Raw genomic sequence first — 25,975 nt, 5'->3', positions numbered from 1 at the left:
TATTAAAAATACAAAAATTAGATGGGTGTGGTGGTAGTAGGTGCCCGTAATCCCAGCTACTTGGGTGGCTGACTCAGGAGAATCACTTGAACTGGAGAGGCAGAGGTTGTGGTGAGCCAAGATCATACCACTGCACTCCAGCTTGGGTGACAGAGTGAGACTCTGTCTCAAAAATAAATAAATGAATTTAATTTAATTTAAAAACATAGTAAATAGGCTATCTTTTTATGTTTAAGAAGTTTTTCCCCTCATCCCCAGGAAAAAAGTTTCTATTATCCTCCTGTCCTGCAATGTATTCATCCCCTTCAAAGGCAACTCAAGTCATCAACAGAAAAATCAAATGACGCTTTAGCCACTCCGCTGCTTTCTTTCCTAATTGGAGGATAAATTCTTCAATTAAATTAAAGATTAACAAAGCCTTGGTAATTAGCATGCATCCTCTTAGTTGCAAAGATGGCTTAGCTATTCTCAGCTGTTAGTTTTTTTACAAAGGTGCTTGCAATGAAAGCGTCAAGTTTAAGACTTCTCTAAACCTCTGCTCTACATCTCTCTCTGTGTTAATAACCTTCCTGGTGTTAGATATTTGTTTAATGATCAATAGTGGCTTCTATTCCTATCACTGAGTATTTCAGAAAGCAGCATAACCAAGTCAATGTTTAACTGGATTCTTTGGGTCTGAAATGGCAAAGTTGAAGGGAAGTCTCCATGGAAACCAGCCTCCCAGGAAGTGGCCAAAAGGGTTAGTGTGCAGTGAAACAGAGCTAGAAGGATGCCATGAAGGAAATGACTGCTTTGTAAAGCCAGGGTAAACTTCTGAAATGCCTTGATTAAAACAAGCTATATTAAAGACCCCAAAACCACTTTCCTCGCAGCTTTCCTCTGAATGTCTTTCACATGAAATGGGCCTGAGTCACTCTAAGACTCACCCGAGGGTGATCAAAGTAGCACCTTTGCAAAACAAAGAGGTAGAGACTCCCTCAGCTGGCCCTGTGGACTTTGCATTCAATCAGAATTTGGAAGAAAAGACTTCACATTCACTGGCAAGACTGCAGGACCAGAATAAAGCCTTGGAAGGGCAGCTGCCACCTTTACAAGAAACCTGGTATGGAAGATACTCTGCAGGTAAACATAAAACCCAGCATGAGATGTGTGTATCTGGACCAAGGAGCATTATTAATAGATTTATCTGACTGTCTCCATGATCTCAGAAAGTTTCTAAATTACTGAAATGTAGAGGAATTTAGGCTATCTTTGAAAACTCAAACAAATCTTTCAATGAGGATTGAATGTCAATTGAAAGTATTCTGGGTGCATTAGAATGAGAGTATAAACTGTACAAAGGGCTTTTCACCATTCCATATGAGAAGGATAAATCATTTTGTTTCAGCTCAGTTTGTAATGCTTTCAATATTTATACCTAGCTTTGCCAGACCATTAAAATTATATAGATACTAATGTGATAAATGATAGCAATCGCATTTCAGTTAAATTCTAAATTTAAATCATTCTCTCCAGTATAGTTTTATGCACCGGGCTTTGTGGTTTTGAAAGCAGCACTTTAAGAGTGAGTTAATTCTAACATGAATTTTGAAACCACCCTAAACAGAATTGATTTATTACAGTACATTGGAGTGGATGAGTCACCCTTTTCCCAAGCCCACATTCTTCATGGTCATCTGCAGAACTAACAGAATTCTTTCCCATTATGATTGGAAGCTCTGAGCCTGAAGTGGCTATAAATTATCCTGGAATATTTTATAAGCCATGTAAAATGTTTTATCATGACCACAATGATAATTAAACAGACATCCTCACTTAGAAAAATATATGTTTATTTTATATTATATATGCATATGTATATTGTTTTCCCTTTCCTTCACCTTCTGGATCAATAACACAAATAAGTTTCCCTTATTGGATGCCTCGTTCAGAAAGCCTCACATTCTCTTTTGGTACCTAGCAAATCTTGCCTGGAATGATTTTTCATGTCTACTGTCTGCAGAATTGATAACCTTTGGTTGTTTCTATATGGCCTATTTTTATGTTCTTTATGGTCTTCAAGTTCTTAAGCACATAGATGGGAATTTTCCCCTTAGGAATGTTTTTATGACAGACGAATAGGTGACAAGACACGATTTAAAAAATGGAGCACTAAGTGCTAGTGAATGTGCACTAAGAGTATGCAATGCTCCTACTGAGGAATTCCCTTTTTATCCAAATCCCCATTGAGAGTTTTAAGATTTTGGTGATAGAGAGAGACTCTGTTTCAAAAAAAAAAAAAAGATTTAGGTAACTGAATAAATGGTGAAAGCTGATTCATGTGCTTTAGAGTCCCAACTGGAAAATATGCTTATGTCTGAAGTGACAAAATCACATTGAAAATAAATAACAAGGAGATCATGAGGATTCTCATGATGATCTCCCATATTCTCACCGCAGCTCCATCAAATACCAAATCGAACGACCTTGGGCAAGTTACTTCATCAATTTTTTTCACTTGTAATCAGGGGTAAAAATAAACGCCTGACACAGCCTATGCCATTTGAGGAGAATCTAATTAAATAATGGACTAACATCACTAAAATAAAAAAATAAGGATTAGTAAGATTTCTGAAAAAATAGCTGAAAATACTTACATTTTTAAATCCAATATGTTTGTTGTTTCCATCCTGCTCAATATGCTGGCATCTTTTCAAAAGAAAATAAGGACATAGTTTGCATACCACTAAAAGTCAGAGAGAACAAAGTCCTGAAAGCGGTCATTCACATGTCTTAAAGAGAAAGATGCATAATTACCCATGGATTTTTCCATTTAAAATGCAAAGTGGGACTGTAAAATACTCTATGAAACAATCTAGAAATCAGAATGTGTCCAGATTATTAAAAGAGAAGGACAAGAACTGCACTCATGCAGCGTTGGTTATGGTAGCACTCCCAAGAGCTCAGGATAATCAAGCTGGAAAATAGAATCCATAATGGATCTGTTGAGCCTCTCTGTTTCCTAATAGAGGCTTAACTCTGTATCCCTGGCTTGTTTCATCAGGAAAGAATATTGATATGCTGTATTATAGTGGCAACCTGTGGAAATTTTTTTCACTAAAGGGGCTATTGAATTGTGTTCACACATACTCCATTTCTGTCTCATCTCTGTATAATCACCTATCTATCTATCATCTATTTCATCTAAGAAGATTATTTTCGTTTTTTAAAGTTTTATATTTTTCTGATGTCTTATATTTCGGTGAGGAGATTTCATGGAATTAAAACAAGTCAATAAATTTCTATTTTCCAGGCCAAATTCTGTTTGAAAAATATTTGCAGTCAACATATTGGTAATTTTGTAATTCTTCCCCTACATATGAACCTGAGTAGGAAGTTAGGAGAGCAGATATTAAATCCCAAGGCTAGACTAAAACAGTGTCATATGCACTAATGTAGGTTCCCTGCTTTCTGTGTTTCATCTCCACATTCAACCTACAGGTTAGACATATATAACTGGAAAGGTACAAAATTGTGTTGATAAAGTCTAGTAACTAATGATTACCTGATCTAATAGTAAATTATATTTAATGTTTAATTCTTGTTTCTTCTCCAATCCTTCAAGCATCCAGAGACGTGGATTTTGACATCCCACTGGAACACAGAGAAACAAGTATTATTAAAAGGCATCCACCCCAAAGACTTCAAGTAAGATGAATTTAAAAGGCTTCATAAGGAATTTCTTGGATATAATGGTAACATCCCTTTTTAAACTATAATCATCAAAGAGGGACATTGATAATGACCAAGCTATTAATGAGAATGTTCTTAAAGAAAAATGTAATCAGTCACAAATACTCTATTACTTTAAGATTTTCCTTTAGCAATGATTTTGCTTTTAAGACCAGCCACCGAAAGAAGCAAGTTTAGTAGCAAGGACATAGGTATGATGCAACTCAAGAGGCTTGAATCTAGCACTAATTAGTTGGGTGACTATGGGAAAACAACTTGTAATAAATAATAACAGCTACTACTATTTAATTATACCTACTATACCTACTACAAGTCAGATACTATAACAGGCAATTCAATCTGTCATTTATTTAATCTTCTTAGCCATCTATGAAAAGGAAGAATTATCTTTGTTGTATACATGCTAGTCAGAGAGTTCAGTAACTACCCCCAAAGACTCACAGAGGTCAGATAGCAACCAGGTCTCCAAAATCTGTACTCCTAACTATCAGCGTAAGTAATTTCTATAGTCCTTCTATCTTTAACCTTTTATTGTTCTAGATGTTAACTGGTTGTTTAAATTCAGGACATTGGATTCCAAGGAAGCAAAGCAAGAGCTTTAAACACATTCACCTTAATAAATATTTAATGGGTTCTCTGTAGATAGCTATACATTTTAAGAACTCTCAACCTAGAAAGGGAATGGGTAGTTTGGAGTGGTCCTTGAAAATGAGCATCATTGGAAGGAGGGTTTAGGGCTCTCTTGTGAGCAGGATCTATCACTGACATTTGAAGCCAAATCCCACCTGCTACACAATTCACCCAGATGCCTGGACCAATCCCAGAGGTACTGGAGCTCATTTGTTGAGGATTATTTCTGTTTCAGTTGGTTTTTCTTTACCTGTCTTCTGCAGAAGCTCACAGCCATTATTTGAAGTGATTATATCATTTTGTGTCAAAAGAGTATTTTTTCCCAAAATATTAGAAACTACAAAATTATTCTTTAGATAAAGAAAAATAAAATGAAATATAACAAATTAATATCTAATTTACAAGTTTTTATAAATCCTCTAAGTAAACAGGACAGTTTTAAAAGATATTTTATTCCTAAATCAAATACTTCCTTTCAAAGGAGTGTGTTTAATATATGTTTCCGTGAAGCCTCTAAGCTGATTAGTTCAAATAGAAGATATTACTCTGACTAGTGAAAAATATTTGTCTAGTACTTTATAGCTCACAAGTACTTTTTATATCTATCAATCCTAAACAAAGGAGGTTAAGTTTTGATTTTCTCAATAGTCAAACAAGGTCAAAGAGAGAACATTGGTATTTCAGAGTCAAACACTGCACCACCACCTCCATACACATACACCTAACCAACCATCTTAAAAACAAAGAATCAAGACAAATGAATTATTTCAGTGCAAAGACTATGCCTTTTTTATTCTTCAACTTTTAAATTCAGGGATACAGGTGCAGGATGTACAGGTTTGTTACATAAATAAATATGTGCCATGGTGGTTTGCTGCACAGATCATCCTATCACCTAGGTCTTAAGCTCAGTATCCATTAGCTGTTCTTCCTGATTCTCTCCCTCTCCACCAACACTGACAGGCCCCAGTGTGTGTTGTTCCCCTCCCTGTGTCCATGTGTTCTTATTGTTCAGCTCCCACTTATAAGTGAGAACATGTAGTGTTTGGTTTTCTGTTCCTGAGTTAGTTTTGCTGAGGATAATGGCTTCTGACTCCATCCATGTCCCTGCAAAGAACATGATCTCATTCCTTTTCATGGCTGCATAGAATTCCATGGTGTATATGTACTACATTTTCTTTATCCAGTTTATCATTGATGGGCATTTAGGTTAATTCCATGTCTTTGCTATTGTGAATAGTGCTGCAATTAACATATGCATCCATGTATCTTTATAATAGAATGATTTATATTCCTTTGGGTATATACCCTGTAATGGAATTGCTGGGTCAAATGGTATTTCTGCCTCTAGGTCTTTGAGCAATCACCACACTGTCTTCCACAACGGTTGAACTAATTTACACTCCCACCAATGGTGTAAAAGCGTTCCTTTTTCTCCACAACCTCTCCAGCATCTGTTGTTTTTTGGCTTTTTAATATGGCCATTCTGATTGGTGTGAGGCAGTATCTCATTGTGGCTTCGATTTGCATTTCTCTAATGATCGGTCATGTTGAGCTTTTTTTCATGTTTGTTGACTGCGTGTATGTCTTCTTTTGAGAAGTGTCTGTTCATGTCCTTTGCCCACTTTTTAACGGGGTTGTTTTTTTCTTGTAAATGTGTTTAAGTTCCTTGCAGACTCTGAATATTAGACATTTGTCAGATGGATAGATTGCAAAAATGTTCTCCCATTCTGTAGGTTGCAAATACTATGTCTTATTCAATCTTATGTCTTCAGCCATTAATACTTAATATGAGATCCACAAAAGTTTGTGAGTAAAATGAATGAGTGAATGAATGACAATGAGACCCATCATCCCTGCTGGAGGAAGGATAAAGCACTCAAAGTGCACTCCCTGCTATTGCAGATCTGTAATCACTGTATTAGAAGTCTGTACCATCACTGTAACACGACTGTATTAGAAGTCTCATTGACTAGCAAAAATAACTAACATGATTAATTAGAAGGATATAGGAATGCTTTATTGAATCAAAGATCTGGGAGATACCTAAGCTTCAGGGAAGAATTATACCTTGGAACCTGAAATGCAGAGCTCTCTCAATTCCTAAGCTCTTCTCTGTGCATTTGCTATACTCTTTCTCACCAAAGATGAGTTTTCTCTGTTCTTCAGGTAGGTACACATGAAATATGGCCACCCTGAGCTTGTATCTTACAGTTCCAGTCACATGGACAGATGGGCCTTCTTGACTCCAATTCCAGATTCCTAGGAGAAAAGATATAGGCTCATCTTTGCTCATGATTTCAGCTTTGGTCCAATGAGCTATGGCCAGAGGATATACTCATGCAGTAGATATGTGGGCAGAGGAGTCTCCCCTATAGACTCTGGAGTCAGCTCCCAGAGAGGAGGGAAATCACTAGAAACTTGGCAGACACTCCCAAAGAGATCAGCTATAATTATCTTCACAAATGAAGCTCAGCACATTTTCAAGCACAAATGAGTTTTGAGAGAATAATACATGCTGGGTCCTCATGACATGCTAATTAATAGCCTAATTTCTGCCAAAGAAAATTCTAAAAGTATTTTTAATTATTAAACCAAATCTAATTGTATGCTAAATTATTTGAGTTATATTTTTGGCACCTTCTACTTCCTAAACATCTACTCCTCAAATAAAGAGCAAGTCATGAACTAGCATTATCCAACCTAGAGCTGAGAGGCTCTGAGAGCCTCTGCCAGGGAACTCTGAATCAAATGGGCCTTTTTATTGAAGAGTTGATTAGCACTGTCCCCTCTGGCCTGATCACCTTCTTATGCATCCATTTCTAGCTTAAATTGGAGGTGTTTCCCCCCCAACATATAGTGTGTCCTCAGATGATCTCCTTGGATAACTCCCTGATCTTCAAATATTTCTTCAAATCTCACTGTCCCTATAAGGCTCACCCCGACCAATCAATTGACATTGCAACCCCCATGTCAGCACTCTTGAGTCCGCCGGCCCTTCACTAGATTCCCAAATCTCCTAGCAGACACTTCAACTGATTATGCTGACCATTTGTTTTGTTTGAGAAGTCAAATAATCCAGAAGTCTTTAAACAAATGATACTTATATTATAAAATGAAAATAAGGTGTCATTCTAACCGATTCTCTAGTAGTTCCTTCCATTGTGTTCTCTTTGAAGATGATGAAGTGAGGCATCTCACTTCCTGGGCAGGGAAAAGGAACATGCATATAAACCCAGAATTCTGAGGCAATTTCATCTGACTGGTTTATTTAGCTGAAGCCAATTTCGCCAACAATTTTTTCTGCAGTGCTTCTCAAATCAAGTGGTAAATGATTTAACGAAGAGATCCCAGTTGCAATGTTAGTTGCTGCCATCTAGTGGCTTTTGTGAAGGAATAGTGTGATTCCTTAGGCTCTTCTCAACGGCCAGGGAGAAACTCAACCTGGAGAGAGTTCTTGCAGATATCTACCACTGAACCCTTATTAGAATTGTGTGTTTAAATAGAAACACTGAAAATAGAAGAAAGAGATCTGTGATAACTACATATTTATACTAGCAAAGCAAAAACTTGGTCTATGAATTTATGGATAGATGAGTTTAATAAAACTAAAAATTCGTGGCTTTTTCAGACTCAATTTTTCAAAAATATTCCACAAAAAAAGATCCTCCGTAGTCTATTTTGATGTCATTCCTTTGTTCACTTAAGGCAATGTGGAAGTCAGTGGCCCCCAACCTAGGAAGAAATCATCAGAATCCCTGGGAGAGTTGTGAAAATATTTATTTCCAGGATATACCCCAGACCTGTTGAATCTCAATCTCTAGTGAATGGGCCAAGAATTTCTTCTTTTTTAATGCCAGAGAAGTCTGAGATAAGCCATTCTGGAGAACATATAGTGCAGAAAAGAGGTTTAGATTTGGAGCTGGACACACTTGTGCTTGAATCATGGAGATGCCACTTTCTAACTGTCCAACCTTAGACAAGTCAGCAACCTCTCTGAAATGGGGAATCGTCATAATTATCCACGGAGTTCACATGAGGATTGAATGAGATTACATATTTATAACCCTGGGTATGGCATGCAGTAATAGCTGCAAAGGCATATAGACCTAATAAGAAAGAACCAAATCCTGAACACTCTCCACGTCCAGAGGATGGCACAAACACTTGTTCTCCCCAGCTTCCAGAAATCCCCCTTGAGTCATTCCTGATTCTTCCTCCCATAGGTGCCTTGAGGGGCTCCTCTCCCTTGGCCTCCCCTCCCCTTCCTCTCCTTCCACTTTTCTTGCAGTGTTCTGACTTGATCAGCAGCTGCCTCTCGTACCAGCAGGTCCCATTTGCTTTGCATCTTTATGTCCTGCAGGGTTAAGAGCCAGGGGAACAAACTCCTCTTACTAGGATTGATCTCCTCTCATTACATCTTTGCTAAGTTATGTTAAAAAGACCCACTTCCTCCTCTGAGGTGAGAATGGAACAGAGAACCACTTCCCACCACAAATGCAAATTATTACCTGGCACATATCTAACATAAAGATGAGCTCTTTCCCCTTGTTGTCTCTTCTTTGTCTCCACATTCTTTGCCCTTCTTCTCTTCCTTACCAGGTCTACTTTGGGGTGCTCCAGCAGAAAGGACTGCTGGGTGCTCTCCAGTCCAGGACCAGGGACCTAGAAGTGGTTGTACAGGGAAGTAGTGGTGGACACAGGTCATGCTCCCCATTACAAGTACTGAATATCCAGTATTTATCTTCCTTGGTCCACTCACTCCTTTTTTCCTGGTCACCTTGAAAGCCAAGTTGACTTCCAAATGTACCTCTTAACAATGCAACAAATCACACCAAAACTAAACCATTTTTAAGTAAATTAGCATGTGCCTTCAGCAGTGAACTAAGGTGGGAGTAGGGCTCACACTCTTTGCTGCAGCATGATGTCCTCATGGTTTTCCTCCTACTTCTTGAGCCATCATTTCCCAGTCTCCTTGGCCAGCTTATTCCTGGCCACCAGCCTCACCACTGGAACTCCTGGAGTCTACAGTCTTTATCTCTCCTCTTCTCACTCCTGACCTTTACCATGACCTCGGCTTCACTCATGCTCTACTCTGGGATTATTCCCCAAAGTCTCCAGCACAGACCTCTCCTCCCAAGCTCCCTGTATAACTCAACAGCTACACTGGCCTGTCTCAAAGGTGTCTCAAACTCAATCTACTGCACATCAAATTTGTATTTTCCTTCTACATCCCAGCCAAACTAGGTCTTCCTCTGGATTGCCCATCACAGGGTATAACACCCTCCATTCCTTGTGCTGTGGACTCTATTCCCATTTACTAACCATAATGAATCTCGTTTGGTCAGCTTTAAACATTTGTAGAGATCATCAGTTTCCCTCTTTCAACCCCAGCCCATCATCTTTGTCCTCCTAGCTGATCTCTCCACATCCATAATTATTCCTTTCTAGTTTCCACACTGCAGCCAGAATGACCTTTTTTAAAAAAGCAAAGGTAATCATGTCACTTCTTTGCTTAACACATCAGTGGCTTCTCATTGCTCGTAAGGGACCACTATCTTGATGGCCTGTCAGGCCTTACATGACCTGGCCCCTGCCTCACCTCCCTAGCCCATTCCAAGCTGCTGTTTCACTTACTCTAAACTGCAGCCAACCGACTTCGTTCCATTCCTTCAACAGATCATGATCACTCCCCACCTCAGGGCTATGGCACACCTTAGTCCCCTAAAAACTCCCAATCTGTCCATTTCTAGTGAAAAGGTACTACCTTAAAGCACTTTCTTGAACTGCCTCCCTAGCCCTTTCCCTCCTGCCTTAGATTGCTAAGGCTGTAACACAGTACCACAAATTGGGTGGCTTAAACGATCCGAACGTATTGTCTCCCATTTCTGGAAGCTAGAAGACTGAGGTCAAGGTGTCCATAGGGTTGGTTCCCTCTGAAGCCTGTGAGGAAGGTCTGCTCCATGACTCTCTTCTAGCTTTAGGTAATTTTCTGGCACTCTTCGGTGCTGTTCATTGGCTTGAAGAACCATCACCGAACCTCTCCCTTCATCTTCACATCGTGTCCTGCCTGTGTGTGTGTCTGCGTCCAGATTTCCCCTTTTTTACGAGGACATTATCATATTGAATTAGGGGCTTGCCCTACTCCAGTATGACTTCATCTTAACTAATTATATCTGCAATGACCCTATTTCCAAATAAATTCACATTCTGAGGTATGGAGGGGCTAGGCTTCAACATATGAATTTTGTGGGGTAGCACAGTTCATCCCCTAACACACCCTATTTTTCAGGTGGAGTCCTTCAGTTATGTAGCATCATAGTTCTGCCCTGCAGATTTTTTCTTCAAAGCACTGACCACAGTTTGTAATTATCACTTGAATAATCACACAAGCAAAATCACATCTATTACGCATAGATTGTAAGCTCCATGAGGGGCCATGTCCATTTTTGCTGACCGTTGCCTCCCCATGTCTGGCTTGTAGCAGTCGTTAAGTACTCACTGAAGGAACAGATAAACTCTGTGGTCCTCCACGTTCCCCATTGCATGTCAATGTGAAGAGACCACCCTTCGTCTCCCAGACCTGCTTGATCACTTCTCAGTGCTCAGCTTCTAAGGCAAGAAGGGCTGGAGGCAGACCGGCTGACATGAATTGCTGCCCAGTCTTAGTGAGCCCCTGAAACTCCAACATATCTCCCCTATCAAGCCAAGCCCCTGCCAGAAAAAGACATCTCTCTAAAATGTGTTAGCACACTGCAGTTTCATTTTAAATGTGTCTCATAGTCACCAGTGATTACTAAGGAGCTTCTCTAGAGATCTTAAAAACAGATTGCTTCCCTAAAGGCTGGAATAGTTCAGCTGGGTACCTAAGGAATGTGTGAAATAAAATAAATTCCTAGTGCCTCTTTTATCTCTAATATTCTAAGATCCTGGTGGTTTGATAACTTTGGACATGGTCCCTCAATGCAGACAGAAGAGGATTCTTAGTCTCCTAACTCTCTGACCAGTACTTAGATCAATAAGGCACTGTCTACAGTGCACTAGAATAATAAAGAACCCAGATAGGTTGAAAAGCCTTTTGCACCAATATAACTGTAATGCTGTTGGAACCACCTTTCCTGTATGCTCTCAGAAATAAGTGCCGCTTTTGCAAAGTGTTAAGATAGTTTAATGTCTGGCTTTTGTATTTCATCATCTCATGGCATGAGGAATGCTGACTGCTCTAAACGTTGAACTTCTAGAAGCTCGAACCCGTCGACTTGCCACGAGTAATTACTTCAGGAAGACTCCTGAGCCAGCGAGAAGCCAGGACAATGCACAAAGCAAAGGTGAGCTGCAGCAGTAACCTGACAGGGAGGTGAACTAGGGGTGGGCAACACAGGATTGGGGCACTGGAGCACATTGGTCCTTTCATGCACTCTCTGCATGGAGGAGTTCAAAGACAAATCAAACTGTTAAGTCATTCAGAGTGAGAACTTTTCAAAGCTATTTATTCTCTTCTGTGCATGCCTCCAACTGGCAGTGGCTCTTACCTCTTGCATGAGCTCTGCGCCCTTTTCTGTTTTGTGTTGAAAACAGGGCAATGTAGATGAGAAAAGACTTTTACTTAGAAATTGGTGATTCTGAAGTTTTCAAATCTGTGAAAAATTCAGCATAAGTCCCCCCTTTCATTCCTCCCCTCAGTTTAAAACATCCTCTTTGTTCTGTTTGCAGGAGAAATCTTATCTACAAGTTATTCCTGACTTATTTGCCACAACCTCACCAAAAATTAATTCTGAGAAATGTCTTCTGTGTATCTTTTCCCTGCTTTGCACTTGTAATGTTCTGTTGACTAGAACTCCCCTCACATAGAAATGAAAGCTGGGAGGCAGAAGCAGATTTTCAACACTTTCCACTCCTAATTTGTTTTGGAGCTAGCTAGGTGCTGCTGTGTGGCTGGCTGACTTGGTAAAGATGTCCAGGTGCTGTCAGAATCAAGCCCACGTTTGTGGTGCTGACAGCATCTGCAGAGATGGCCCCTCCCTGAGGTTCACATCAGCTGACAGTCACTATCCACACGGCAACACAAAAGGTATTGTCAAACACATCACCTTTCCTGGCAACAGCAAATGACAAATGAAGGTATATTCACCTCTGGCTGCCCTCAATAACTGTCTGCACTGTCCCACTGGACTTTATGATGCACCAGCGGGGAGATGTTCAGAGTCACAAATAATCAACTTCAAATCCTCCCTAAACTGCAATATTCTCCAAGGCTTAGGCTGGCATATGGAAATGCACTCTATAGAAATAGGTTCCATTTCACCATTCAGCAGCTTCCCTCTCATTTCATAGCCAGTCAATTAGTGGTAGAAGAGGCAGGGAGAAAAAGGAAGGTTTCTTCAAACCGAACACATTTCTGGGGATAGTTCTAGTAATAAGTAGTAATAAGCATCTGTTTACAAGGGAAGTGATATCTTGTCAAAAATGAGATGTGGAAAGATATTCCCATTTAAGGTTTACAAAACTCTATAGCAACCTAAAAAACTACAAATATACACATCAAAGAGCCACTTCATTCATTGACAGTGACACAAAGGACTTGTCAGGGACATACAATAGTCCACTTTTGTCATCACAAGATATCTCTACGGGTTATGACTGATTAAGATCTCACTCTGTTTCAAGAAGGATGTAAACTTGTGAATTGCAGAGTCAGTAACAAATTACCCCATCCTAACAAGTGTGTCGTCTTTCATAGCAGGTACTAGAAAAGAAAATGCAAACTCCAATGTATACTTCTGAGAACAGACAATATTTGCATAAGATGCAAATGCTGGAAATGATTCGTAAAAGACAAGAGGTAAATATGAGAAGAGAAAAGAGTGTCATATTTACCAAATTTTCATCACATAATCACTGCCCTGCCACGTGAATATATCAAGCATAGACACCCAGGCTTTACTTAGCATTTTAAATCTAGTCATTGAGGTTGAAAGTTCAACTACTAAAGCTGAGAAGAATCAGGAAGATTCCTTCTGCTGATAACCTTGTTGAGCCTTCTCTAAGTTTTCAGTCCTATCAAGGACATATCTGTGCCTCAAGTCTCCATTTTTAAAAATAGTTTGCTCCTATGACACTCTGGACATAGGAAAATGGGGCTAGATCGTTTTTCTTGGTTTAGTGAAAGGAGGAGGGGGTGAGTTGTTCTTTATTCTGATACCCAGGCCTCTCTCTATAATTGTTGCCATAGAATTATCTAACAAGAAAGACTGCTTGTAAAAAAACAAACGAAAACCCTTTACCAGTAATGCCTGTAACTGTCATATTCCAAATTCCTCCCTCTAGGAAACAAGCCTTTAGTTACTGCTCTCTGCAACTCCAATTATATCAGCTAGCCTACAGAAACACGCTTTTGTAAGGGGCCTCATCCTAATTGAGCCATACCCTTTTGAGACTGGGCACCCTCACCTTTCTCCTAACAAGCTTGTGAATAAAGAAAGTTCCCATACCTTCTAGTAGGAAAAAGAAAACCACGTTCTGCTTAGAGGACTGCAGATGTCTACAGATAAGCACACAACTTGCAAAGTGGCTGATCTGTTGCTCTCTTCTGGTGAAAGTAGCTTGGGAAGAACATTGATCATTTATGGCTGATGATTTTCAGGCCCAAATGGAGTTAAAGAAAAGTCTTCACGGAGAGGCAAGAATTAATAAGCAAAGTCCAAGGGACCATAAAGCCAAGAAAACCCTTCAAAGCACCCCAAAGAATGATGACCATGACCTTCTAACCATATTGCCTGATGAAATCTTGAACAGAGGTCCCGGTGAGTCATGTACGATGTTTTAGTAAAATATTTTTTAAAACTTCATCAAATAAACTACCAAGGAAGGGGCATGGTGAGAAGACAGCACACAGCTTTGAGTTCTTGCTGAGAGTTTTACTTCCCAGAATATAGTGGGCATGTTGTCATGTAATTTTGGATGGCTGGGAGGAAAAGACAGAAACTTCCGCTTGGTAATTAAATGTCTCTTTCTTTGTATGGGTTTAATATGCTTTGCATGCTTCATTGCAAGCCTTGCCTCATCCCTAGAAGGAGAAAAGGCAAAATAGCCTCATCTTGTGGTTAGAGAGAATGAAGCACATGAAGATATATTGCCTGCAGTCACATGGCAAATTTGCTTCAGCAGGGTTGGTACCATATGCAGACACTTATCTCCCCGACTGCACCCTTTTCCACTCAGGTCAACCCTCTTTGGCACATTCAGAATTTCTAGAATGAATCACTGCCCACCCTGAGCTTGCTGTTCCTGCTGATCTACCGGCTCAGTGGACAAGGTCTCCAATGTCACTCTTCCCTATCTCCCTACAGCTGGTCGGTCACCAAGCCCTGCTGATGTCACCTAGCAGTAAAATCTGCCCTTTCTCTTCCATTCCCGGTAGTATTGCCTTAGGTATGACCCTGGTCCTGTTACACCAGGGTTCCAGCTACAGCTTCCTGACTGGGCCCCTCCCATTAGGTCTCACTCTCCATCCATCAACACTTCACTTCAGTGGTTCTCCATGTGGTCACCAGACCACCAGCATCAGCATCACCTGGGAACCTGTTAGGGCCCAGAGTGACTGAATCAAAAACTGCAGGGGTTACGCCCAGTACTCTGAGTTTAACCACCCCTCCAGGTGATTGTGATGCTCTTAAAGTTTAAGAAAAGCTTAACTTTAAGTGATTCCTAACTCTACTCAGTAATTGAAGTATTACCACAGACCAGCATCATCAGTATCACCTGGGAGTTTATTAAGACAGGCAAAATTGGAGGTCGTACCCCAGACCTACTGAATGAGAACCTGCATTTTATCAAGATTGCCAGATGATTCTCATGCACACTGAAGTTCTAGAAGCACTGCGCTAACATCAGAGTAATCCTATAACATGCAAATCTGACCATGTCACTCTCCTGCTTAGAAAAACAAAAATCCTCCGTGATTCTCTCTCAGCCTGAAGACAACGTCGAAGCTCCTTAACATGGAGCTAAGTGTGATGACTCATGCCTATAGTCCCAGCTACTCAAGAGGCTGAGGTGGGAGGTCCACCTGAGGCCAGGATTTCAAAACCTAGCCTAGGCAACATAGCAAGCCCCCTGTCTCAATAAAATAAACTCAACCTGGGACTCTAAGCCTTTCAGGATCCAGTCATTGCCTACCTAGCCTTTCTAGCTTCACCTTCTGCCACTCTCGCACCCAGTCCCCACATTTCAGCCGGGCCGAATTGTTTATGCTCTCAGATCGCTCTATGCTTTCTAATGGACAGGCTTGTCCACAACTTCTATGCTACATTGCCCCACCAATTAGAGCCCCATAAAGCTTTCCTTGTTTGTATTTCCCCAGGGCAAACCCACAGTTGAAATTTCCAATATTGTTCACACACACAGATTGCTGTGCTGTGAGCCAAATTCCCCACATCAGCAGGACTGACCCGCCACGGAGAGAGCTGCAGAAAAGCTGGCTACGTCTCTAAAGGTCTTGAACTTCTAAGATGCAAAATCGCCTGCTGAAAGAGACACTGCTCCTACTCGGAGAAACAAGATGCTTAATCAATAAGTTAATTAAATAAGAAAAGGCTGAATAATTGAAAATCTACTTGAGGCATCTATTTAATCTATACTCCCAAGTCTCAGAATGAAATATTCTTTGTAGTCACACAAACAATTTTTACCATTTAAACAATATCTTTTAAAAAATATGCAAAACAACCAAGAAAAAAGCCTCAGCTAAACTTAGACACTTAACAGTCATCACCTGAGAGCACGTCAAGAAAAACCAGCATCGGCGAAGTCCTTGGAAGATGTCTCAGAGCTGGAGGGGACTGAGGAGAAACTGGCACAGGAGAAAGGAGTTTTCCTCTGCTCTCCTGATGCTTTTTAAAGCTGCTTCATTTTATTCAAGCTAAGGTTTGTTGAGTGCTTACTATAAGCCAGGTACTGTGGTTTGCCTTTAATATGCATTATCTCTTTTAACTCTCACACAACCTAGAAGGTAGGAGGTACCATTCACCCCAGTGTGACAGAGCCAGGATTCAAGTTCAGGTCTTTTTGACCTGCACTCACACAGCCCCACCAGGACCACCAAGGACTTGGAGCTCTGTCAAGGACAGCTTTGGAAAAGTTTGCAAATGTAGGGGTTGTGACTCCTTGACCTTATTTTTCAAAGAAGGCCGCACTCTGCAACTTCTGAAAGGAAAGTTAAAGCAGCTGGCAGACTTTGGAGCTCACGTTCTCCTGGAAGTGACCGAGTGTGGAGAAGAGAGAACAGAAGGAGTAACTCAGGCAGGAACCAATTCAAGTGCCAGTCAGGGAGGCGTAGCTGCATCAGTAGTGCACAAATGCTCAGTTAAGAGCAAAACCACCTGAGGAGCTTCTCAAGAACACTCAGCCCTAGGGCTGATCATGGTGGCTCACGTCTGTAATCCCAGCACTTTGGGAGGCCAAGGCGGGCAGATCACCCGAGGTCAGGGGTTCAAGACCAGCTTGCCAACACGGTGAAACCCCGTCTCTACTAAAAATACAAAAATTAGTCAGTCACAGCGGCGGGCACCTGTAATACCAGCTACTTGGGAGGCTGAGGCAAGAGAATCGCTTGAACCTGGGAAGCAGAGGTTGCAGTGAGCCAAGATCATGCCACTGCACTCCAACCTGGGCGACAGAGCAAGACTCCATCTCAAAACAAACAAAAGAAACACCTAGTCCTGTCTCCCAGCTTCAGCCTACTGAATCTGAATCTCTAGGTTGAAGGTGAAAGAATTTTACGTTTTAAAAGGTCCTCAAGTGATTTTGAACATTAGCCAAACTTAGATGGACTAGATAACCCTTGAGAACTCTTTCAACACTTTAACCTTATGAGAATCTTTTTCTTTGTAACAACTCGTGTGTGTGTGAGATACACAGGACAAAATAAGCCTAGAAAATGTAGATTTTGCTAGCATGAAATAGACAGGGAATTCTAACTCTTCCTATTATAATGATATCATAATTAACTAGACTCTTAGAATGACATGTCTGCATCAACTCACCTGCCTATTGCTGAAGTTGTTGGAAAGAGAAGTAAGACAAATATCACCGGAAATGTGTTTGATGATGGAGAGATTACAATGCCTACAAAGGGTGTCATTCTGTTCTGTGCTTCAGTATTCACTGTGCAGCCCTGTACATGTAAAAGTGTAGGATACTGGGATAATTATGGATACAGCTAGTATTTATAAAGTGCTTCTAAGAATTTTAAATGCATCATTTAATCCTCATATTAACTCTACAAGGTGAAAATTATTACCACCTCTCTTCTACAGATGAAGAGACTGGGTCTGGAGAAGTCCAGTCACATGTGCAAGGTCACAGCCAGCCAGTGAGAGGTGAAGCTGCTCGGGGATGCACTTACAGGGCACCTGACTCCCGAGCCGACAGGCTTCACCTCTGTGCTCAGCATTTGTCCTAGCGATGATTCCTTTTCACTTATTCCCAGAGAGCGTCTTTGATTTCTTTCCGCGCCTTCTAAAAGTAGTTCACTTTCTCCTACAAATGGGGTGTAGCTAAGATCTTACACTTACATAGGCATTCTACTGTCAGGGTCTGGTCATTAAGGTTCCTCTGTAGCTGTCTCTTCTTACTTAATGACATTCTCGACCTTTCTTGTTCCCCTGTTGAAAGGTGAAATGAGGGTTGTGGCTCTCTTGTGAGATAAAAGTCAGTCACTGCTTTCTACTGCATCTTTAAAATGAAATCTCCCATGCTTTACATATATTTTACATACATTCATATAATAAATTACATATACAATCATATGACACAAATTATATATAGCATACACATAGTGAATGTCACTCTTTTTGGTGTACAAGTCTATGAGATTTAATGTGTTTCTGTGGCTCCTACCCTTTGCTGAAGCTGTGATATGAATGAACATAGAGGGTGGGAAGAGCACTGGAACTGACCTCAAAGCCCTTCACTGAGTCCCAGTGGTGCATCTACTAAATGGAAGCTCCATGAAGGCAGGGACTTTTTCTTGTTCCTAGAATAGTACCTGACACATGATAGCCTCTCAATAAATATTAACTGTATATTTTTTATATAATTTCATTCTAGAGAGAAAGAATATAGCTAAATTCTAGTTATTTAACCTCCAGGAACCTCAGTTTCCACATCTGTAAAATGGGAATAAAGTATTGTATACCACGTAAAGTTTATGTAAAAAATAACATGTATAAAAGCACACATAAAATGTAAAGTGTGGCCGGGCACTTTACAGGCCATAGCTCATGCCTGTAATCCCAGCATTTTGGGAGGCTGAGGAGGGTGGATCACTTGAGATCAGGAGTTTGAGACCAGCCTGGCCAACATGGCAAAACCCCGTCTCTACTAAAAATACAAAAAATTAGCCAGGAGTGGTGGCACATGCCTGTAATCCCAACTACAGGGGAGGCTGAGGCACGAGAATTACTTGAACCTGAGAGGCGGAGGTTGCAGTGAGCCGAGATCACACCACTGCACTCCAACCTGGTCAACAGAGAGAGACTCTTTCTCAAAAAAGAAAAAAAAAAATAGAAGAAGTACCATACAAATGTATGGGAATATAGACAAAACTGAAGAAGAATATAATCGATGTCTTTTTTTTTTTTTTTTTTAAGATGGAGTTTCTCTCTTGTTGCCCAGGCTGGAGTGTAATGGTGTGATCTTGACCCACCGCAACCCTGATTCTCCTGCCTCAGCCTCCCAAGTAGCTGGGATTACAGGCGCCTGCCACCACGCCCAGCTAACTTTTGTATTTTTAGTAGAGACAGGGTTTCACCACGTTGGCCAAGCTGGTCTGGAAACCCTGACCTTGTGATCCGCTGGCCTCGGCCTCCCATAGTGCTGGGATTGGGATTACAGGCATGAGCAACCGCACCCGGCCAGAATTGATGTCTTATGGTGAAAACAGTCATATGCTTCAGGGATGTGTCACTTTGAATCCGTTATTTGAATGTCAGCTTCAAAATTCTGGTCTTATCTGGCCACCTGCACTCTTTCTATAAAGAATCTTATTTTGTTTTATTTTTCAATATAGCTCTGTATGTGAAATTCTGGGTTTGACATAGCAGTGATACAGTTTTCTGAAACACATATTATAAAATACACAACCATCAAACAGGTTTCATGCTTTATGTGATTCTTCTACTACCTAAATCATTTCCTATTTTTCCCACTGACAGCTGTTGCCTTCCTCTCTCCCTAAATTAATTTTGGAGTAGGATACACTTTCCTTTACTCTGCTCACCCGAAACCCATTTGGTTTTTAAAGACTGTGTTTTTATTTTTTAAACAAAACACAAAATTAAAATAAATAAAAAATAAATAAAATAAATAAAAAATAAAACACACAAAAAAAATTTTTTTGGTTTTTAAAGGCTGTGTTTTTATTTTTTAAAGTCTATAAACCACAGAGAATCAAACAAGGATTTATAAAAATGTAACAAGTAATAAGAAATCTAGCTCAGAAGTGCTCAAATTTTAATGCTGTATGCACAAAACTATATATGTAATACTTTATGAGTGACAAAGGATTGATTTTCAAGGATGAAACTGAATATTTGAATTTTGTCGCATACACTAACATTACACCTGAATTTTCATAACATCAAGGGTGTTGTGGGACTTAGGCTATCATTAATATTTCATTAGATCCCAACACAAACAAACATTCCCCTTCTGTTTCAGATCTCCTGCCGATAGCTGGATGTTCTAGAAAATTTCTGTTCCCAGTCTAAGTGGTGCCTCTGGTAGTTCTTGACTACTTTGCAGAACAGAGATGACTGACACTCCTGAGCCCCAATGAATGGGGCCTTTTTTAGGTCCTAGTTACCAATACTTCCCATCTCCCAAAATTCTCTGATTGCTCATTTGTTTATTCATTTATTCATCTATTTGTTCACCAAATATTTATTTAGCACATACCAAGTGCCAGGCATTGTGTGGTCGTTTCATTGTATGGTGATGAGCCAGGCAGATATGGTTCCTGGTTTGTGGATCTTGCATAGAGATGTTTAACAAAGAGTTGTTTAACGAGAGTATACCGGGTAGACCTGGTATCTGTGGAGTCAGGGAAAGTTTCCATGAGGAAGGGACATTGAAACCGAGATAAGAAGTAGCTGGATGAAGCGGGGAGGAGGGCATGCGAGTGTGAGGACCATGGGTACTGGAATGTTCAAAATGGTAATCAACCCCAGCACGTGCAAAAGTCCTGCAGGGGGAAGGAACATGATGGACTCTAGGCGAATGAGAGATTCAGAGAGTAACTGGAGATGGCTCTGGAGATATGGGCAGGGCCAAATCACACGGGGTCTTGTAAGCCATGTTAGGTAAGAATTTTAAACTCTACCTTAAGGTCATTGGGAAGCCACTGATAGGGCAGGAGAGTGGCATAAGCAGGTTCATATTTTTAAATATCACTCTGTCTACACTGTAGAGAATGGGTGGGAGGGGAAAGTAAAAGGATGAAGGAAGACCAGTTATAAGGACACAGCAAAAGCGCAAGTGAGAGATGATGTTGAGACCAGGAGAGTAGGGTCTCGATGAGGATGGAGAGAAGCAGCCAGATATGAGATCGTTAGGAGACAAAATAATCAGAATTATCAGGTGATAGGTTAGATGTGAGTGCATGGAGAGGGTAAGGAGACCAGGTGGATTCCTGGGTTTCTCTTGAAGAATTAGGCAGACAATGGGGTAAAGGTAGTACCGTTTGCTGAATTAGGGTAGCCAGGAGCAGAAGCTGGTTTGTGAGAGAAAGAGAAGGTAGGGCTGCATTATTGCCAAGTAGATATCAAAGTGGAGGTGTCCAGTTTTACAAAAACATCCTTTGTAGCTTAGGAGAGAGACCAGGGCTGCAGACATTAATTAACATGGTTCTCTGCCAGTGCTATCTAAATAGGCAACAACAATCATTATAATAGTATTCAAGGGGAAAAACTGGTAGCTTCTCACTGAGGCCCAACAAATCACAAGGCACGAATTCTCACATTAAAACGCTTGTTTCCAACTCACCACGCTGTATACATTAAATATGTATAGCTTTTGTATGTCAATCATAGTTCAATAAAGTAGTTTTTAAAAATATGGTGTACAAGGTAAAAAGAAATATTTGATTTTCTTATATAATAGTACACAACTTCAGATATCAAGGGCTTACATAAACTGCCAAAAGATTTAATAAACAATTATCATTAAGATAACATTCAAAAGTTATGGTCGTTTCAACCAGTCTAGTGGTAAACTCTGGGCTTTGATCTAAAATTTTTGTTTTAGCTACAAAGTGGTTGGGAAGATTTTGTTTGCTTAAAAGCCAGCTTCCCTTGAACAAAGCTCCTGTTGCTTTCTGGAGTGCATTATAAAGCATGCTGGGAACTGCTTAAATAAAAAGCTAAGGTAAATACATATGCACATAAATAAAATCCCAAACTAAAAATAAATTGCCTCTTTTAATAAAAAATATAAAATAAAATAGAATGCCAGATTCATTGAACTTCCCAGTACTATGGGTCTGGAGTACAGTTTAAACATCTGTTTCTAAAAGGCTGCAACAGGTGATTCTGCTATGTCAGAAGTATATATTATGTGTCTAGCACATAGTAGATGTTCAATATAAAGCACCTGTGCAATATTCTTGCCCAAAATGTTTAACCTCAATTTAATTGCAAGGAAATAATAAGGGAAGCTAAAATTTAGGATCTTTCTGTAAAATAATTGACCTGGATTCTTCAAAATGTCATCATTACATAGGAAAAATGAAAAAGACAATGAAGATGGAAGAGGAGACAAAAGAGAAAGAGGAAGAATGGTGATGGGGTGTAGAGACTGTGGGAGAGAGAAAGAGAAGAAAAGCATAGAAGAGTATTCTTGAATTAAAGGATACTGAGACGAGAAAATAAAATGCAATGTATGATCCTAGATTGGATCCTGGACCTAAAAATTAAAACTAAAACAGCAAATAAAAAGCAGCTATAATGGGCATTATTGTGACAACCATGAATATTTGAACATAGACTATATATTAGAAAATAGTATTATATCAATGTTAAATTTCTAAAGTGTAATAATTGTTTTGTTATGTAGAGACAATGCTCTTGGTCTTAAGAGATTTGTAGTGATATATTTAGGGGGGAGGTGACTCTGCAACTAATTTTCAAATGGTTCAACTGAAAAGCATGTATAGATAGATAGATGATAGATAGATAGATGATTGATAGAGAGATAGACAGATGGATAGATAGATGCATATATATGATGTAAGCAATATTGTGGCAAAATGTTGATGGATGTGGTATATAGGTGTGTGTTGCATTATTGTGACTTTTGGAAGATTTAAATCATTTTAAAAATAACAACTAGGCCGGGCGTGGTGGCTCACGCCTGTAATCCCAGCACTTTGGGAGGCCAAGGCAGGTGGATCACAAGGTCAGAAGATCGAGACCATCCTGGCTAACATGGTGAAACCCTGTCTCTACTAAAAATACAAAAAACTAGCCAGGCATGGTGGCAGGTGACTGTAATCCCAGCTACTCGAGAGGCTGAGGTAGGAGAATGGCGTGCACCTGGGAGGCGGAACTTGCATTGAGCCGAGATGGCACCACTGCACTCCAGCCTGGGCTACGGAGTAAGACTCCGCCTCAAAAAAATAAATAAATAGACTAAAAACTAACAACTAAAAAAAAGTTTAATCCTTACAGAGATACCAGTTGAAATTTATATATATTTATATATATATATTTTTATACATTTATATATAATGTATATATTTATATATACCTCAAGTTACATATATATTACTATACATACATAGTTTGAAAAATTACCAACCAGATTGTTTATTAAGCTAGGCACTTAATAAACAAATAAATCATTGCTAAAGGAAAAAAATTAAATTAAAGAAACTTAATTTTTTTTGTAGGTAATTCACAGAATACAGAATTTTTGAAACATCAAGCAGTGAATAACTACTGTCCCTGGAAAATTGGCACAATGGAAACATGGCTTCATGAACAAGAGGCCCAGAGACAGCATCTCTGGGACAGTTCCAGCTCTGACTCAGATGAGTTGGGGAAAGATGAGAAGAAGCCACGAGCACTGGTGAGGACCAGGACAGAGAGAATCCCACTTTTTGATGAGTTTTTTGATCGAGAATAAGAATACTATTCACTAACCTAGATATTGAGTGCACTGAAAGCTTGTTTTACTCTAGAAATCTTTCAAACTGATATATGAAGTACTTTGAAGAAAGTAAATCACTTTGGTAAAAAGAAATGATATATTTAGAGTCTTATGATTAACAAGTCTATCATATGTGCTGTTAACTATTGCTGCATAACTAAATGCCTCAAAACACAGGGGCTAACCAACAGCCATTTTATTGTCTCACTTTCCTGTGGGTTGTTGAGTTCAGCTAGGTGGTTCTTCTGCTGTTCCCTTTTGAAATCCTTCATGTCATTGAAATTGGACTACGTTTAGACTACTAGGACTGGAGTCATCTGGAGGCCCCATTAGGACACTGAGACAGGGGGAGCTTGTCCCCTATCCATATAGTCTCAGAGCATCTTCACATGATCTCTTTAGCAGGACACTGAAGAGATTTCTCTCATATGAGCCCAGGACTCCCAAAAGCAATTGCCCCAAGAGGAGGAAACAGAAGTTGCCAGTCTTCTTAAAAGCTGTCATAGAACTGGCTTTGCATCACTTCCACTATGTTCTGTTGGTTAAAGTCATAAGCCAGCTTGGAGTTAATGCAGAAGAGGATTACATGAGGGCATGAATGCCAAAGTGTGGTCCTTTGGGGTTCATCTTTGAGACTTTCCACCTCACCATGTTTATAAAAAGAAAATTAGATTATATAAAACAAATAGATGGGCTGGGTGTGGTGGCTCACACCTGTACTCCCAGCACTTTGGGAGGCCGAGGTGGACAGATCACTTGAGGTCAGGAGTTCAAGACCAACCTAGCCAACATGGTGAGACCCCGTCTCTACTAAAAATACAAAAATTAGCCAGGCATGGTGGCGTTCGTTCATCTATAATCCCAGCTACTTGGTGGGGAGGCGGAGGCAAGAGAATTGCTTGAACTCGGGAGACGGAGGTTGCAGTGAGCCGAGACCACTCCACTGTACTCCAGCCTGGGCAACAGAATGAGACTCTGTCTCAAAAGTAAAAAATAAAAAACCAAAAACAAATAGACAAAAAAGTAGACTGGAGACAAATAAAAGTGAATTTCTAAAGGAAAGTCACAGTAATGCTACATTAAACACTAAGCTCACTTAGGTCACTTTCTAAGCTAACCATAACAGAAAGCCTACAGGATACAGGTGAAATAATGTCAAGTGTAGAAGATCATTGTGAGTTAAAGTTCAAAATTAAGACTTCTTAGATTATGATGCAGATTTTAAAGCTCCTTAAAAAATAAAAGGAATCTTATAAATGTTCAAATCAAAAGTTATTCCACTTAGAAAAATTAGCTTTTGGGACAATTTTTAAGAACTTTCATGTACAATGCAGCTCTATGTTTAGCATAATCTAAAAATAATTTTAAGCAATCCAGAATCTTTCAAGAATTTAGTAAAGCTTTAAAACAAAGCAAAACAAAAAGACCCTTTTATGCCTTATTCGGGAAGCTTCCAAAAAGGGAAAAAAATAGAGGAAAACACCACTTCAATTTGACATTCAATGCATTCACATCAGGAACTAAGAAGATAACAAGCCTGAAATGTCAGGTGATAAAAATTCATGTTTCTTCCAAGGACAGAAGGCTATTAGATTGTCCCTGGCCATATCTACTCCCAGTTGTTTGTGAGTACTCTTCTTACTTTTTCTGTGGTAGGTAAAAAGCATATTTCCACCAAAAGAATACATACATTGTTTGACTAGCCAGCCTTCTAGAAAAAATGAGATCCTTGAGAGGATAAACAAATCCAATCTATTCATGGTGTCCTCACCTATTGTGGTCAATCTGAAAGGCTTAAAACACAAAAAGTGGGATGGACAACTTTGAACACTAAAACTAGTGGAGCCAAAGGTACATCTTCACCATTCTCCTCTGTGACTTGAAATTCAATTTCACGAAACCCGCTTCCATAAGCTTAACGAACTGTGAGCTACATGAGGGCACAAACTATGTCTTCTTCCTATGGTATTCCTACTTCCTAGCACGACAACTGGCAAAGGGTTTATCATTAAATGTTTTTTGGAATTAATGAATGTGTTGAGTTGACTAGTCAATTACAGAAACACTTGTTTCTCTCCAGCTATGCACTTGCTCACCCTCATTTCCATCATTTCCCAGGAGTCTTGGATAGACAAGGTTGATTATACAGTAAAGAAAATGGCTTTTTCTTCCAAAAGCTGTTGGCATTTATACATCTAAATGAATGGCCAAAATTAAGCATTGCCTTGGGATACAGGAACTGTGTATATGCCAATAAGGATGCCATAGCTCAAAATACTTTTTGAAACTATCAGAGTGTGTTAGCTTCAAAAGAAAATCCATCCTAATGCCTTCTCTGTTTGCCAGTTCCATGTAGAACTCCTTATAATGCAGTTATGAATTCAAGGATTTTAAAGGAGTAACAATC

At 39.8% G+C, this 25,975-nt stretch overlaps 1 protein-coding gene across 5 annotated transcripts; it reads left to right on the top strand.

The window, feature by feature from the left end:
• Positions 1–751: 751 nt before the first annotated feature.
• CCDC198 (coiled-coil domain containing 198) lies at positions 752–25,597 on the top strand. Of its 5 annotated transcripts, XM_025392168.1 has the most exons (7): positions 752–1,122; positions 3,605–3,687; positions 11,604–11,690; positions 13,106–13,204; positions 14,006–14,165; positions 19,014–19,118; positions 23,309–25,597. In XM_025392168.1, the coding sequence occupies exons 1-7, from the start codon at positions 900–902 to the stop codon at positions 23,542–23,544; spliced, it is 993 nt and encodes a 330-aa protein (XP_025247953.1). In that variant the 5' UTR covers positions 752–899; the 3' UTR covers positions 23,545–25,597. The 5 variants fall into 5 exon arrangements, with proteins under 5 accessions (XP_025247953.1, XP_025247957.1, XP_025247955.1 ...); XM_025392172.1 differs by lacking the exon at positions 19,014–19,118 and having other exon boundaries at positions 752–1,102; positions 3,605–3,734; positions 23,309–25,018; XM_025392170.1 differs by lacking the exon at positions 19,014–19,118 and having other exon boundaries at positions 23,309–25,018.
• The last annotated feature ends 378 nt before the right edge of the window (positions 25,598–25,975 follow it).

The sequence above is a fragment of the Theropithecus gelada genome, chromosome 7b (genome assembly GCF_003255815.1).
Source record: "Theropithecus gelada isolate Dixy chromosome 7b, Tgel_1.0, whole genome shotgun sequence".
Lineage (NCBI taxonomy): Eukaryota > Metazoa > Chordata > Mammalia > Primates > Cercopithecidae > Theropithecus > Theropithecus gelada.
Note: the sequence above shows the minus strand (reverse complement) of the source record. Positions and strands in the feature narration are given on the sequence as shown.

Excerpts from the sequence above, each read along its gene's own strand:
- CCDC198 (XM_025392168.1), top strand. The coding sequence starts at position 900 with ATGGGCCTGAGTCACTCTAAGACTCACCCGAGGGTGATCAAAGTAGCA. Across the intron at positions 13,205-14,005 it reads TGATTCGTAAAAGACAAGAG|GCCCAAATGGAGTTAAAGAA; the intron begins GTAAATATGAGA and ends GATGATTTTCAG. Across the intron at positions 14,166-19,013 it reads AATCTTGAACAGAGGTCCCG|ATGGAGTTTCTCTCTTGTTG; the intron begins GTGAGTCATGTA and ends TTTTTTTTTAAG.